The 14,779-nt window shown below is 39.9% G+C and overlaps 1 protein-coding gene across 1 annotated transcript in view; it reads left to right on the plus strand.

The window, feature by feature from the left end:
* MACF1 (microtubule actin crosslinking factor 1) overlaps positions 1–14,779 on the plus strand; it is a 325,706-nt gene that overhangs the window by 265,053 nt on the left and 45,874 nt on the right. The window contains 6 exon segments of the mRNA XM_036027482.1: positions 4,920–5,081; positions 5,273–5,443; positions 6,326–6,492; positions 12,531–12,690; positions 13,026–13,352; positions 14,281–14,365. Of these exon segments, the coding sequence (XP_035883375.1) occupies positions 4,920–5,081; positions 5,273–5,443; positions 6,326–6,492; positions 12,531–12,690; positions 13,026–13,352; positions 14,281–14,365 (1,072 nt within the window).

Genomic DNA, 14,779 nt, shown 5'->3' on the forward strand with positions numbered 1-14,779 from the left:
CAGAAGGGATTTTAAAACTAAATCTGAAGGATAAATAGTAGTTACTTGGGCAAGGAGAGGGAAGAGCATCCCAGACAGAGGAAATGGAAGCTGGGAAAAACCTGTCATGTTAGAATTAAAAGACCAAGTGGCTAGACCACAGTGGACATAGATTCCAGAAGAGTGCCTTGAAGTGAATCTAGAGAGGTTGGCGGGGGCAACATGAGGCAGGGACTGCAAAGACATCCTCAAAAACATCTGTACCTTAAAAACCATGAGAGGTTATTGGGAGATTTTAAATGGGTGAGTGAAATGATTTCATTTATTTTTTTTTTCCTACCACCATACTCAGATTTATTACTCCAGTGGCACTAACACAGCTGGAAGTGCTCATGGTGACATAGTACAATATTTCCTGCCTTCTAGCTTCTGTCCAAACAAATGTCTACCTGCTTGTTCCTTCCCCCTTTCTTGGGAAATTCACTGCAGACTGTTTACTCAAATAAACCTCTTAATACATTTAATGGCGGGGGGGGGGGGGGGGGGGAGGACATTTGCATTTCCCTCAAATGGGAAGAAGAAGAAAAAAGTATTGATGTCTCATCCCACGTCCCCCACCAGCCAAATAAGTCCCTGCAGCCAGGGTATTTCTGTTGACTCTGAAATCTTCAAATAAATATAGAAATAGCCTCAAGTGTTCATGATGAATGATGGCACAGAGTGGCCCCCAGAACCTGCCAGGAAGCAGCCCTGTGTCTGGACAGTCTTGCGGTGTTGAGAACGAGTGCTTGTTGTGGTTGATTGTGAGCCAGTGGGTGGCAGGCTGCAGGGAGAACACCTACATTTGTCCAGGATGTTGTCCAGGGCGGGATGCCTTCCTTTAGGTCTTTGCATGTCATGTCTTGGCCACCACCTGGCTGGGGGACTAGTGTTGTGGAAGGGGTCTCTAGGCAGGATCTGCCAGTGGTCAAACTGCACTGAGGGAAAGCCTGGTCACCCATGGTGGACTTCAGGTCATTGGTGAAGCCAAAGAACCCACTAATGGGCAAGTAAGCCTTTACCACAAACATAGGGGTGCCCGCCACCTGGAATTCCTCAAGGTATGACCCTGCTTTCTGTTCAGGACACCATAGAGTCCACCAACCACTTGCTCTCCAGAAGGTAGATGGGTTCCATGAGTTCATTTACATTTTTAAAATCACTCTCTGTTGCCATGACCAGTGTGGATCAGTAGGTTGAGCATCATTGCTCAAAGTGAAAGGCGCTGGTTTGATTCCTGGTCAGGCAGCATGCTGGATGCAGGTTTTGTCCTCAGTTGGAGCAGGTTTGTCCTCAGTTTGTCCTCAGTTGTGAGAGGCAAACCACTTACTGTTCTCTCTCACATTGATGTTTCTCTCCCTCCATTCCCCTCTCTCTAAAAATAAATAAATAAAATCTTTCATAAAATAAAAGATTACTCTCAGTTTAAAGCTGGAGCAAACCGCTCCACACTAAGAGTAAACATTCTCAATGTTATTTGGGGTTTATAAATCTCAGATTTCTTTTGTTTTATATTTTATTAGTTTGTAGTATATAGATTATTGGCATAATACAGAAAACACTGAATGGTGTTGCAATTTAAAAAAAAATCATGCTGGCTACAATGTGTAGAACAGATTTAAGATCAAGGACAGAATAGAGAGACCTGCTAGGCTACTGCAGTTATACAGGTTGCTTGGACTAAAGAGAGGTAACTAGATGTGAAGACAGTTGGGTGGATTTAAGATATATTTTGGAGGTAGAATCAACAAGACCTGAGGAGATACCAAGGATGTTTCTCATTTCTAGCTTACACAACTGACTAGATGGGGACAGTAGTAAATTGGTGGTTTGGGGAAGAACGGATTTGGTCAGGAGAGGAAAGTAGGAAGTGCTATTCAGTTTTAGATTGGTTAGGTTCAAAATGCCTGTGGTTCATTTGTATGACAATATTAAGGAGTCTGTTGGATATACAGTTTTAAAGTCATAAGCATTTATCATGGTGAATATTCAAAGCCACAAGAATGAATAGAATTGCCTAGAAGAATATAGAATAAGAGGCCCAGGGCACTTAACATTTGGAGGTCTGGAAGAGCACAAAGGACATCAGAAAGGATCAGTCAGGATGGAAACTAAGAGAATATGGTATTACCAAAGATAAAAGTGGTTTAAGATGTTCTTTGGGAAATTTTCTGTTTTATGTCCTTATTGTATCTTACATCCTTGCAGTAATTTTTACTAATGTTTGCTCTGGGAAATGTCTACCAGCCTGCTTAGTTAATAACATGGCACAGCCCAATTGAGATACTAAGGAGTAAGAATTTTAAAGTCTTAAAGCACCGGGTTGGCAAAACAGCTTTATTTGGGAGTTGAGAGAAGGGAGCAAGTGTTTTCAAATTTACTTTCTTTAACATCCTGTTCACTTGTGTTCGAAATAAGTATTTAGATAGCATTTACTTAGAGGTGCTTTCATATTTTTAACCTTATGAAAAAAGATGAGAATAATACCCATACCGCATCAACACAATCCATAGAGAGGAGGTGGGAAATGAAGGAAGAAAGCTGATGCTTCTATGGAAAATGTTCATGAAGTTCAAATTTTTAAAAAAAGAATTAGCTCTCTTATATGGAAGAGATTAAGATATTTAAATATTTACTTTTCTGTGACATTTACATTGCTATCCAATAGAGCAGGGGTGTCAAACTTATTTCTACCAGGGGCCAGCCACATAAGCCTCAAGGTTGCCTTCAAAGGGCTGAAATAACTTTAGGACTGTATAAATGTAACTACTCCTTAACTGTTAAGGAGTGGAAATTACATTCAGCCCTTTGAAGGCAACTGCAATGTGGGCTGATGCGGCCCCCAGTGGAAATGAGTCTGACACCTCTGTAATAGAGTTTCTTGCCCAGGTAGTTATATCCTCTATCTGTGCTTAGTACAATAAGCAGTGGCCACATGTGGCTGTTGCTCACATGAAATGTAGTGTGGCTGAGGAACTGAATTTTAGTTAAATGAAATAGCCACATGGAGTTGCTGGCTACCATGTTAGCACAGAAAGAATGTCAATGTCACTCATAGTATGAGACAGGATTTGATTGTGGGTAAAAGGGGGAGCTCTTGCACTTGACTTCTTCCTCTGTACTTTTGTCTTTCTGCTTTCTTTGCTTTTCCAACCCCCACCACCACTTTATTGCATCCAGGCAACTTAAAACATGGAAGTTGTATTTTGTTCTGTTCTTTTTTTCTCCCTTTGCTCTGATTTTTCTTCAGTGAAAACAACTTCAATACAAAATGGAATCATAGCACTTGCTTTTTCTGGGAACCATGTTGTTGTGGGGAACTTGTCATTTTTAGCTGAACTGCCTTGTTGTGTTGCCTAACAAAATATGGTGTAATCAAATTACAGTATAAAATGAAGCCCACTGGTAATTACCTTTGTAACCTTCCCTTTTTAGTGTTCCCTAGGGCTTTTCCTCCCTGGTGACTCACTTATCCAATTTTCTTTCTTTTCTTTTCTTTTCTTTTATTTTAATCATTGTTCAAGTACAGTTTTCAGCCCTCCACTCCCATTACAGCCCACCCACCCATCAACTTTCTTTCTACAATCAGTTTCCTAATCCTGGTGTGATCTGTGGTTTCATATAGGCCAAAATTAATCTTAACCAATCTTTAACAGAAAAATTTACATTTATTTTTGTCTTCTATTTTCTGTCATCCTTCCATCTTAATTGTCTCACAGGAACTGAAGGAACTTTTTATGGAAGAAATAAGAATGAAAAAATATCCAGATTAGTGTGATGATTGAAAGGAATCTGATATTAGCGACAATATTTATTTCACTCTTTTCCTCAGAGTAGCAAAAGTAGTGGCTCTCCTTGTTTCCTTTAGAAATGTCTACGTCACAATGGAGCTTAACTGCGGTAGAAACACACATTGCTTGTTACACTTGTTCACATTGTTTTAAAGTTCTGTTGTTTTGTGGTGAACATGGATGTATAGTTTCATTTTCTTAAGTACTTTATGTGTATCTGCATCTTCCTCAGAGTTACGTGTCTGAAGTTGTTAAGGACATTTCCCAGTATTATTGGCCCATTTCCCTTTGTAATCAGAGAAGACTGTTTCAAGATTATTGTGTGTGGTCTGTGGCCCTGGAATAGAATGGAGTTAAATAGCCACAGGGGGATTAAGCTATGTGGTTGGCATTTTTCATACTGTTAATGTGTTTTGGCTAATTGAGTTTATTAGTCCTAGTCAGAGAAGAGTATTGCATATATCGGTGGTCACTTAAAGCTATTCCCCAAGGTATTTTTAATCTTAACTAGTAGTCATTTGGTATCATCTTCCCTTTTTGGATTTACATACATATATCACATTTACTTCTATGATATCTCAAGGCTGATGCTTCTCTCTGTAGATTTTTGCATTAAAAATTAAGCAAACAGATTCTTTTTAAAAACAGTAAGTCATCGATTGGGTTAAAGACCTAAGTAGTGCCATATTCTCTGTAATTAGTTGTCAATAAGAGGCTGTTGAGCCCTGGCTGGCGTAGCTCAGTGGATTGAGCATGGGCTGGGAACCAAAGTGTCCCAGGTTCGATTCTCAGCCAGGGTACATTTCTGGGTTGCAGGCCATAACCCCCAGCAAACGCACATTGATGTTTCTCTCTCCCTCCCTCCCTCCCTCTCTCTCTCTCTCTCTCTCTCTCCCCCCCCCCCCCCCCTCCCTAAAAATAAATAAATAAAATCTTAAAAAAAAAAAGAGGCTGTTGAAATATGAAACCACATTTCCTTGATAGTTCCTTGTAAAAATGGCTTGTTTTCACTTTTTATTCCTGCCCTCTTTGTTAAAATAACCTGTCACTGTGTGGTATAGAAGGTCTGATTCCTCTAGATTAAATCTTCTTTGGCTTACAATTATCTAGATGTTTCAGAAAGAACAGGTGGATCCTCTTCAGATGAAATTACAGCAGGTGAATGGACTTGGCCAGGGATTGATTCAGAGTGCTGGAAAAAACTGTGATGTACAGGGTTTGGAACATGACATGGAAGAGATCAATGCTCGATGGAACACACTGAATAAAAAGGTAAGTGGTGGCGGTGGGGGAGCTGCAGGGGATAACAGGCATACTGGGAATGAAAGGCAAAGAGACATCTAAATCTAAGGTTTTCCTGAATGTAAATGAAAATGTAGCAGTTGCAATCTGTAGTTACTAAAAGAGGTCAGTAGTAATTTAAAAAGCTCTTTGCTTATAATGAACCTCTGTGTCTGATACAGGTTGCACAAAGAATTGCACAACTACAGGAGGCTTTGTTGCATTGTGGGAAGTTTCAAGATGCCTTGGAGCCATTGCTCAGCTGGTTGGCAGACACTGAGGAGCTCATAGCCAATCAGAAACCTCCATCTGCTGAGTATAAGGTGGTGAAAGCACAGATCCAAGAACAGAAGGTAAGTGAGAATGTTGGGACAGTGAACTGTAACAGCCGCAGGGAATGGCAGGCAACACATTTGCTTATAGTTTAAGGAGCATGTTCAGGAGGTTTAGTAGAATCCTCACATACTTTGTGTGATCCTGAAAAGACAGACAGAAATTTATTTTTACCATCTTACTTTAATGTGCTGGCTTGCTGTGGCATGTATTAGACTGAACAATTTTACTTGTTCATGTATCCTATTTCAATGTTTCAGTCACAGCTTTACTTAAAAGGTTTCTGGTGTTTTCAGGATCAGCAGTATTCTAAATGTATATATTATGTATAAGGTGCTATCTAAATACAGGTTTTTTATTTTCATTCCAGTGCATTTTTCTCCTGGTTCAAAATAAATTTACTGTTAGCCATCAATCAATTGTAATCGCAATCAATTCTCTGTTTAAAAACAAGTGTATGTCCCTGCCTGGTGTGGCTTGGTTGGTTGGTCATTGTCCTGCAAAGTGAAAGGTGTCCACTTTGATTCCTTGTCAGGGTACATGCTTGAGTTGTGGGTTCAGTCCCCAGTTGGGGCGCATACAACAAGCCACAGAAAGGCAACCATTGGATGTTTCTTTCCTTTTTTTTTTTTTTGCCTCCCTTCCCCCTCTAAAAACAAAAAAAATCTTTAAAAAAAAAACAAGTATATGAAACATTTATGTGGATGATAGGAACTATGCTATATATCTTATATTTTTGCCTCAAAGTGGAAAAAAAACTTCTGTTAGTTAAGCTTAGGATTTGGTAAGGTGGAGATTGGGTTTTTTTTGTTTTGTTTTGTTTGTTTTTTTTATCCTTATTTCAAATTTTGAAGTGACCCTCTGTTACCACTTTTCATTCTCTTTGAACATGTGAACAATAGTTGCTCCAGCGACTCCTAGATGATCGAAAGGCCACGGTAGACATGCTTCAAGCAGAAGGAGGCAGAATAGCTCAGTCAGCTGAGCTGGCTGATAGAGAGAAAATCACTGGACAGTTGGAGAGTCTGGAAAGCAGATGGACTGGACTACTCAGCAAGGCAGCAGCCAGGTAAGGACAAAAGGGTTTTGAGGATGGGTCAGAAAAGGTTTGTTGTGTCCTGCTTTGATTTGCTATGCCTGAGGTGCCCTAAAAGCTCCTATATGCTCCGTACAGTGCTTTGGAAGGTGTTCAATGGCTTTTATCTTGAAGAGGGATACATTCTTAGAAATGATCTTCATAACCAGAATAACTCCCAGGAAATGAGCCTCAGCTCCTCCATAAATTCCTGAGAACTAGAAGACTGATTGCTCTGTGTTATTCTGCTGCAAAATAATCATGGTTCCAAACAAGACACAGACTCCTACAATCCAGCCAGTTATTTCTGAGTGTTTGAAACAGAGTTTTTTCCCTTCATATTTATAAATAATGTTTTTGATAACTTGGGGTTGAAATTTATATTTCATTTCTGTCCACTTATTCTAATACTAGATACTTTTTCATCAAGGAGCTAGTCTGTAGTTCTGCTAAATATTTGTGCATTCAAAAAATACACAAACTTTACTTTCTTCAATAAATGGCCAAAAGAAGCCAGTATACTTCTGTCCTCCAAGGCAGTGCTTGCTTTTTCCATAGCTATAAGTTACCCCAATGTCACTTGAGCTTAATAAGTCACATGGATATCTTTACCTTTAGCCTCCTGTATAGTCCCCAGTTTTAATAAATGCCACTCAGAAATCAGTATGGGAGTAGTAGAGTTGATCACTTATTATTGTAGTCCTTCAGTTGTCTAGGTAGCCAATGGCAGTCTTCAAATAACTTCCTCTTCAGTCTCTTTCCTCCCACTTGCTCATGGCTTACTTATTTCTTATCTGAGTTGCAAAGTTCAACTTAGTTTTCACTGCTTTTCTTCTCTCCCTGTCCATTTCCAATAATATTGCCATTAACCTTCTAGTTACCTAGGCTTAAAACCTCAATGCCATTGTTGCCCTTCCCTCCTGCCCCAACTTTGTGTCTCACATCTATCTACCAGTATGCTAAATTCTGTACATTGTACTTCTGCAGTGTCTCCCCACTCACCTACCTCAGTTCATGACTTAGAGGTTCTCACTTGGGCTAGTTCACGTGAGGTAGTGCATCTGAGGTAGCTTTCTAAGTAATCACTCATCACTCATCACTCTATTGCCACTTACCCTCAGGCCTTTGCCACATTGCATGCTCGAAGACCATTTTAATGACTCCCTGTTGCCTATAAATAAAATCTAAACTGACAACATTCAAAGATTTCTACTATTTGGCCTTAACCTACCTTTCTTAGTTTCCACTATTCTCAGTTCATATATTAAAAAAGAAAATCATATTTTGTTCTTCAAAGTCTCCTGTCAGTTTACTAATTCTGTCTTTGCTTGATGGCATTGCATCTTCCATGAAATACTCTTGGCCATTTTCTCTTCTTCTATGAAGCTTGTCTTTATTCCCCAAGTATAAAATAACCTCACCTTCCTCCTAACTGCCATAACCTTTCGGCAATACCTTGTGTTATGATCATTATTTTATGTAGTACTTACCTCCCTGGTCCATAAGCTTGTTAAAGTCATGATTTGTTGCTAATGTATCTTTTTATGACTTACATTCTTTTACCCTACCCTGTTCATCCTCCTAGCCTAACATAGTTTCTAGGCCATTACATTAAAGAAAAAATGCCAAGAGCAGCTTCATTTGTTACAGATATTCTAAAGACTTTTATTTAAATTTTTAATACTGGATTTTGCTGCCTCTAAATTATTTTAGCTATCGTATTTTGCCATATAAATGCACACCCACATTTTTGTCCCAAACTCTCAGGAAAAAAATCTTTTGTTTTGATTTTTTTAATTCAAATTTTTTATTTATTTATATTTAGATACTTGTTTTTTGTATCATAAAAAATCTTAGCATTTATTTGTAATATTATGGTACAAGAAATTTTATGTAACAAATAATCACAAAACACAACAAATACAAGGTGTTTCAGGTGCTAACCGTACATAGTGCACATCCTTTTTTCTCAAAAATATGGGCAAAATAGTGCACATTTTGCATTATACACAGCAAAATACAGTATTCCCTTTGTCTACCCTAAGATCTCTACACATTGAGTCCTTCAAACTTTCAGATTCCAAAATTAGAGATAAGTCAGAAAGGCATAGAAATTAGGGGTAATTTTTTAATGAAATTCTGTTTTAATATTAATCTTTAAAATAATGTGTTTAGGTGTATTAATTAAAGATATATTTTGAAGGCTTGCATAACAAAATTAAGAAAGGGAAATTCTATACTTCACATTGACGCTTAAAAATGGCATCTAAAAATATTTTCCTTTATATTCAAACATAATTGGATTTCCAGATAATTAAAATGGCAAATCTTTATATTTAGATCATTTCTTAATAAAAATAAGTCTGAGCCCTGGCTGGCGTAGCTCTGTGGATTGAGCGCGGGCTGGGAATCAAAGTGTCCCAGGTTCGATTCCCAGCCAGGGTACATTCCTGGTTTGCAGGCCATAACCCCCAGCAACCGCACATTGATGTTTCTCCCTCCCCTCCCTCCCTCCCTCCCTCCCTCTCTCTCTCTGTCTCCCCCCCCCTCCCTTCCCTCTCTAAAAATAAATAAATAAAATCTTTAAAAAAAAAAAAAACGTCTGTCCAGGCCCTGGTTGGGTAGCTTAGTTGGTTAGAACATTGCCCTGATACACCAAGGTTATAGGTTTGATCTCTGGTCAGGGCATAGACAAGAAGAAACCAATGAATGCATCAATGAGTAGAACAACAAATCTCTCTCTCCCCGTCCTACTCCCTTACTCTTCATTCCCTCCCTCCCTCCTTCCTGCCCTCCTTCCCTCCATCCCTCCCTGTTTCCCTCTCCCTTTCTTTTTCTCTCTCTCTAAGAACCATTTTTTTTTTTAAGTTTGTCCATAGGGCCTGGTGCAAAGCATCTGTTCAGTAAAGGTTTGCTGAAGTAAAGTGCATCCTATACCCCTGGGCCTTTTTAAGTGACCTAGCGTATAGTCTATTCTTAATGATTCAAAGTAATCATCAAGACCTTTATTATTAATCTGTGTACTAATAGTGTTCTCTATGGTTGTTTTTCTTCTTCTTAAATATATTTTATTGATTATGCTAGTACAGTTGTCCCATTTCCCCCCTTCACGCCCCTCCACCCTGCATACCCTCTCCCACCCACATTCCTCCCCTTTAGTTCATGTCCATGTGTCATAAGTTCTTTACCTTCTACATTTCCCATAGTGTTCTTACCCTCCCCGTCTGTTTTCTACCTACTGTCTGTGCTACTTATTCTCTGTATCTTTTCCCCCTTTCTCCTCCTCCTTCCCTGTTGCTAACCCTCCATGTGATCTCCACTTCTGTGGTTCTGTTCCTGTTCTAGTTGATTGCTTAGTTTGTTTTTGTTTTTGTTTTAGGCGTGGTTCATAATTGTGAGTTTGCTGTCATTTTACTATACATGTTTTTTATCTTCTTTTTCTTAGATAAGTCCCTTTAACATTTCATAAAATAAGGGCTTGGTGATGATGAACTCCTTTAACTTGACCTTATCTGAGAAGCGCTTTATCTGCCCTTCCATTCTAAATGAAAGCTTTGCTGGATAGAGTAATCTGGGATATAGGTCCTTGTCTTTCATGACTTGGAACACTTCTTTCCAGTCCCTTCTTGCCTGCAAGGTCTCTGTTGAGAAATCAGCTGACAGTCTGATGGGAACTCCTTTGTAGGTTACTGTCCTCTTATCTCTTGCTGCTTCTAGGATTCTCTCCTTTATTTTTACCTTGGCTAATGTAATTATGATGTGCCTTGGTGTGTGCTTCCTTGAGTCCAGCTTCTTTGGGACTCTCTGAGCCTCCTGGACTTCCTGGAAGTCTATTTCCTTTGCCAGATTGGGGAATTTCTGCTTTATTATTTGTTCACATAAGTTTTCCACTTGTGGCTCTTCCTCTTCCCCTTCTGGTACCCCTATAATTCAGATGTTGGAATGTTTAAAGATGTCCTGGAGGTTCCTAAGCCTGTCCTCATTTTTTTAAATTTCTTCATTCTTTTCTGTTTGGTTGTTTCTTCCTTCCTTCTGGCCCACTCTATTGATTTGAGTCCCAGTTTCCTTCCCATCACTATTGGTTTCCTGTGCACTTTCCTTCATTTCATTTGTCGTAGCCTTCATTTTTTCATCTAATTTGTGACTAAATTCAACCAATTCTGTGAGCATCCTGATCACCAGTGCTTTGAACTGTGCATCTGATGGGCAGGCTGGCTATATCTTCATCGCTTAGTTGTATTTGCTGTGGAGCTTTGATCTGATCTTCCCTTCAGGCCTTTTTCGGGGGGAGTTGGTCTGGTCGAGCCTGGTAGGTATGAGGGGCAGAGCCTTAGGTTTTCACCAGGGCAGGGCAGCCCAGTCGCTGGGTTGTGACGTTGTATGTGGGGGTGGGGTCCAAGAGGGAACAATGGCTCTTGCTTCTCTCTGCCTCAGATTTCCGTCCCTTCTGCCACTTCCCCCAAGCTAACTGGGCCTTTCTGGTGATAATTCCCGTGTGGGTGGGTTTGTGCACGTTCTAGGACCCCGTGGGTTTCTCCAATTCGCTTTCCTGTGAGGCTGGGAGTCTCTCCCTGTGCCTTAACCCCCACGGGTGTTTCCAATCAGTGTCCCGAGGTTCTGTTTCTGGGTGCTGGGACCCTGGGTTGTGTGATCAGTCTCACTGCCCAATTTTGCTTGGTTTATCTATGTGAGAATGTGGGACTGCCCGGACAGCCAGGCACCTTGCACACAGTGCCTTGTTTCACAGTTGCCACCTTGCTGGGTATGCCAGTCACCTGTGCACCCAGGGTCCTCCCGCTGCAGTCTTGCACCCAGGATGCCTTACGCACCCGGTGCCACCACTTTTTGTGCCACGACCCCTCTCCCCTGGGCTGCCGGACTCCACCCTTCCTACCGGTCTGGATGAATGTGTATATTTTAACTCCTTGGTTGTCCAACTTCCATACAGTTCAATTGTCTGTCAGATCTGATTGTTATCTTGTTTCTAAATTGTTGCTGACCCTCTTTTGGTTGTGCGAGGAGGCACAGCGTGTCTGCCTATGCCTCCATCTTGGCCGGAAGTCTGTGGTGGTTTTTCTTATTAGACTCTCTCCAACATTCAGGCTTCCTCTCCCCTTTGTAATCTGCTGTATTTAATCTATAGAGAACTTGAAATCTAGGCTTAGTATGGATTTTACATTAAGCTATAAAGTCCATAGTTCTGCTGTTTGTGTTGGCAGATTTAGCTCTAGTCTGAGGTCATTTTTTTGCCCTAAATCTGGATTCAAAGTTACGGTCTGGGGCTTGACATTACTAGAAGCCTTACTGGATTTAGAGAGATGGAAAGGGTGTTCTAGTGTATAGTCTGCCTATTCTTTTCAAATGCTCTCTTCTCTTCATTCACAAGTGGAGGTGACAGAAAAAAAAATGAGGACTGATGATTTTTTTTACTCCTTTAAACTTTATTTTGGTCTCGTGTTCAGGTGATGCATAAACTACATTCCATAGGAGAAAGAGCATTAGAAGGTCTGATTCTCATCCTCATTGTACTATTTCTGCTCACCAGGCCCCTTGGACAAACTTGTCTTTTGGCCTTTAGGGTCAGTTACCTTTTGTAGTAGTGGGATGATTATTCTGCCTACACTGCAAAGTTATAACAAAATCAAAATAATGTAATGTTCATGAAAACCTCTAAAACAGCAAAGTGCTATATATATATGTGTGTTCTGTTTACTGTTGATACTTAAAATGTACCTGGTCGATAGTGATCTTTCACTGACTATAGTAGTGTTATCTGTGGGGTTTTTTTTTAAGATTTTATTTATTTTTTGAGAGGGGAAGGGAAGGAGAAACACCAATGTGTGGTTGCCTCTCCCACACCCCTTGGTGGGGACCTGGCCTGCAACCCAGGCATGTGCCCTAGGATGGGAATCGAACCAGCAACTCTTTGGTTCACAGGCTGGCACTCAGTTCACTGAGCCACACCATCCAGGGCTGTTATCTGTCTTAATGTGACTTTTTGCCTTAACAGCTTTTTTTGTATATTTGTGTAGGCAAAAACAGCTGGAAGATATCCTGGTTCTGGCCAAACAATTCCATGAGACAGCTGAGCCTATTTCTGACTTCTTATCTGTCACAGAGAAAAAGCTTGCTAACTCAGAACCTGTTGGCACTCAGACTGCTAAAATACAGCAGCAGATCATTCGGCACAAGGTAGGAAGTAGTTGCAATAAATGAAAGCAAAGAACTGGGATCTGAAATCCTGGAAATTAGAAAATTGCCTGCAACATGCTAGAAGATGTGTTAAGGGGCGGTGGGGGTTAAAGTTTAAAGCATGCTCAAATTATTAACTAGAGTAGTCTCATCTTTGATAAATATCGACTAATAAATAGACTACCATCAGAAAAATACTTGTGTTCTTTTTGCCCTTTATAGGTAAACTTTTTGCATTATTATTTAATTTATTACATCACTTGTTATTCATTGTTTCATGTTTACTTTTCATTTATTTTGTTTCTGTTATTCATTTTTTCCATCTGGATTTCCAGGCCCTGGAGGAGGAAATAGAAAGCCATGCAGCAGATGTGCACCAGGCAGTCAAAATTGGGCAGTCCCTCTCCTCCCTGACGTGCTCTGCAGAACAGGGTGTGCTCTCAGAAAAGCTAGACTCATTGCAGGCCCGATACAGTGAGATTCAAGACCGGTGCTGTCGGAAAGCAGCCCTGCTTGAACAAGCACTGTTTAATGCTAGACTGTTCGGGGAGGATGAGGTGGAGGTGCTCAACTGGCTGGCTGAGGTTGAGGACAAGCTCAGTTCAGTGTTCGTAAAGGATTACAGACAGGATGTCCTGCAGAAACAGCATGCTGACCACCTGGTATTCATGTTTTCCATTCTTACTGGTTATATTTTGTAATTTTGTTCACATTTCTCTCTTCATTTCTTTTTTATTCCTAACATTTCAACTTTATACATAGGTGCGTACTTACAGACTTATTGCTGAGAACTAATCGATTTTCTGATGAGTCCTTGGAAATGCTTGTACTTAACACACTGAATCAAAGATGATCCAGAGTGTAGTGAGGGGCCATCTCAATTCCAACTCAGGTTTTACATTACTAAGTAATACATCACTCAGTTTCCATCTGAACAGAAGCTTTCATAAAACCAGGTTGCCTAAATAGTTCCCAGGGTTTGATCATATACCTATAACTGTTTACATATTTCTAGAACGTATATGCTCACATTCCAGGGGTTCTACATCATCTTAGAATAATTTGCATTTTCATTTCATCAAATGAAATTCGTTAAATTTTATTTTATGAGATTTCTTTTTGGATGGTAAAAACAGGCAAAGCAGGGTAGTTTTTGTTGTCATTTTTGGTAATCTGACTTTCTTCTACTTCATTGATTTCCAGTATTGAGAGTTTTTAACCAGGATTTAAATCTGCTTGTTTCGTGCTGACTTTCTTCTTTTGAAATTTCTGTCTTCTTTGTTTTGGACATAGTATTTTTGCCGAATTCTATTCTGCCTTTCTGGGGTTCAGGTTTAGTACCAGTAAATTGGCAAAATGTATTTAATCCTAAAACTTCTCATCCAATGCAAAGGGAAGTTTGTCTGTGAGTATCTCATTTAATTATTTTGAGTAATTAAAGATGTAACCAAAGAGATAATGAAGGACTCAAATATCTGATGTTTAAACTGAACTGCTATTCATCTCCTTTAAATTTCATCGCTTAAAGGTCTCATTTCTTTCCCCTTGTCTTGCCATAGTTTTAGGATTAATAGTATTCTTTTCTTTCAGGCTTTAAATGAAGAAATTGTTAATAGAAAGAAGAATGTAGATCAAGCTATTAAAAACGGTCAGGCTCTTCTAAAACAAACCACAGGTACTTTGAAAAGTGCATCTCTTAGCACTTCTATACATGCATAGACAATCACATATCCAAGGAAATAAGCACCCTACATTAGCCACTTCTCTTTGGTTACAGAAGCCTAGTATTCACTGATTATGTTACCATGCCTCCCTGCCACCCACTCCCCCACCAACAGCCTAGGTCCTATTTCCTGCTAAACCTTTTGAAACTAAGACTGTGTTAGCCCTGGCTGGCGTAGCTCAGTGGATTGAGTGCGGGCTGCGAACCAAAGTGTCGCAGGTTCGATTCCCAGCCAGGGTATATGCCTGGGTTGCAGGCTATAACCCCCAGCAACAGCACATTGATGTTTCTCTCTCTCTATCTCCCTCCCTTCTCGCTCTAAAAATAAATAAATAAAATCTTAAAAAAAAAAAAAGGAAAGAAAGA

The sequence above is a fragment of the Phyllostomus discolor genome, chromosome 5 (assembly GCF_004126475.2).
Source record: "Phyllostomus discolor isolate MPI-MPIP mPhyDis1 chromosome 5, mPhyDis1.pri.v3, whole genome shotgun sequence".
Classification (NCBI taxonomy): domain Eukaryota; kingdom Metazoa; phylum Chordata; class Mammalia; order Chiroptera; family Phyllostomidae; genus Phyllostomus; species Phyllostomus discolor.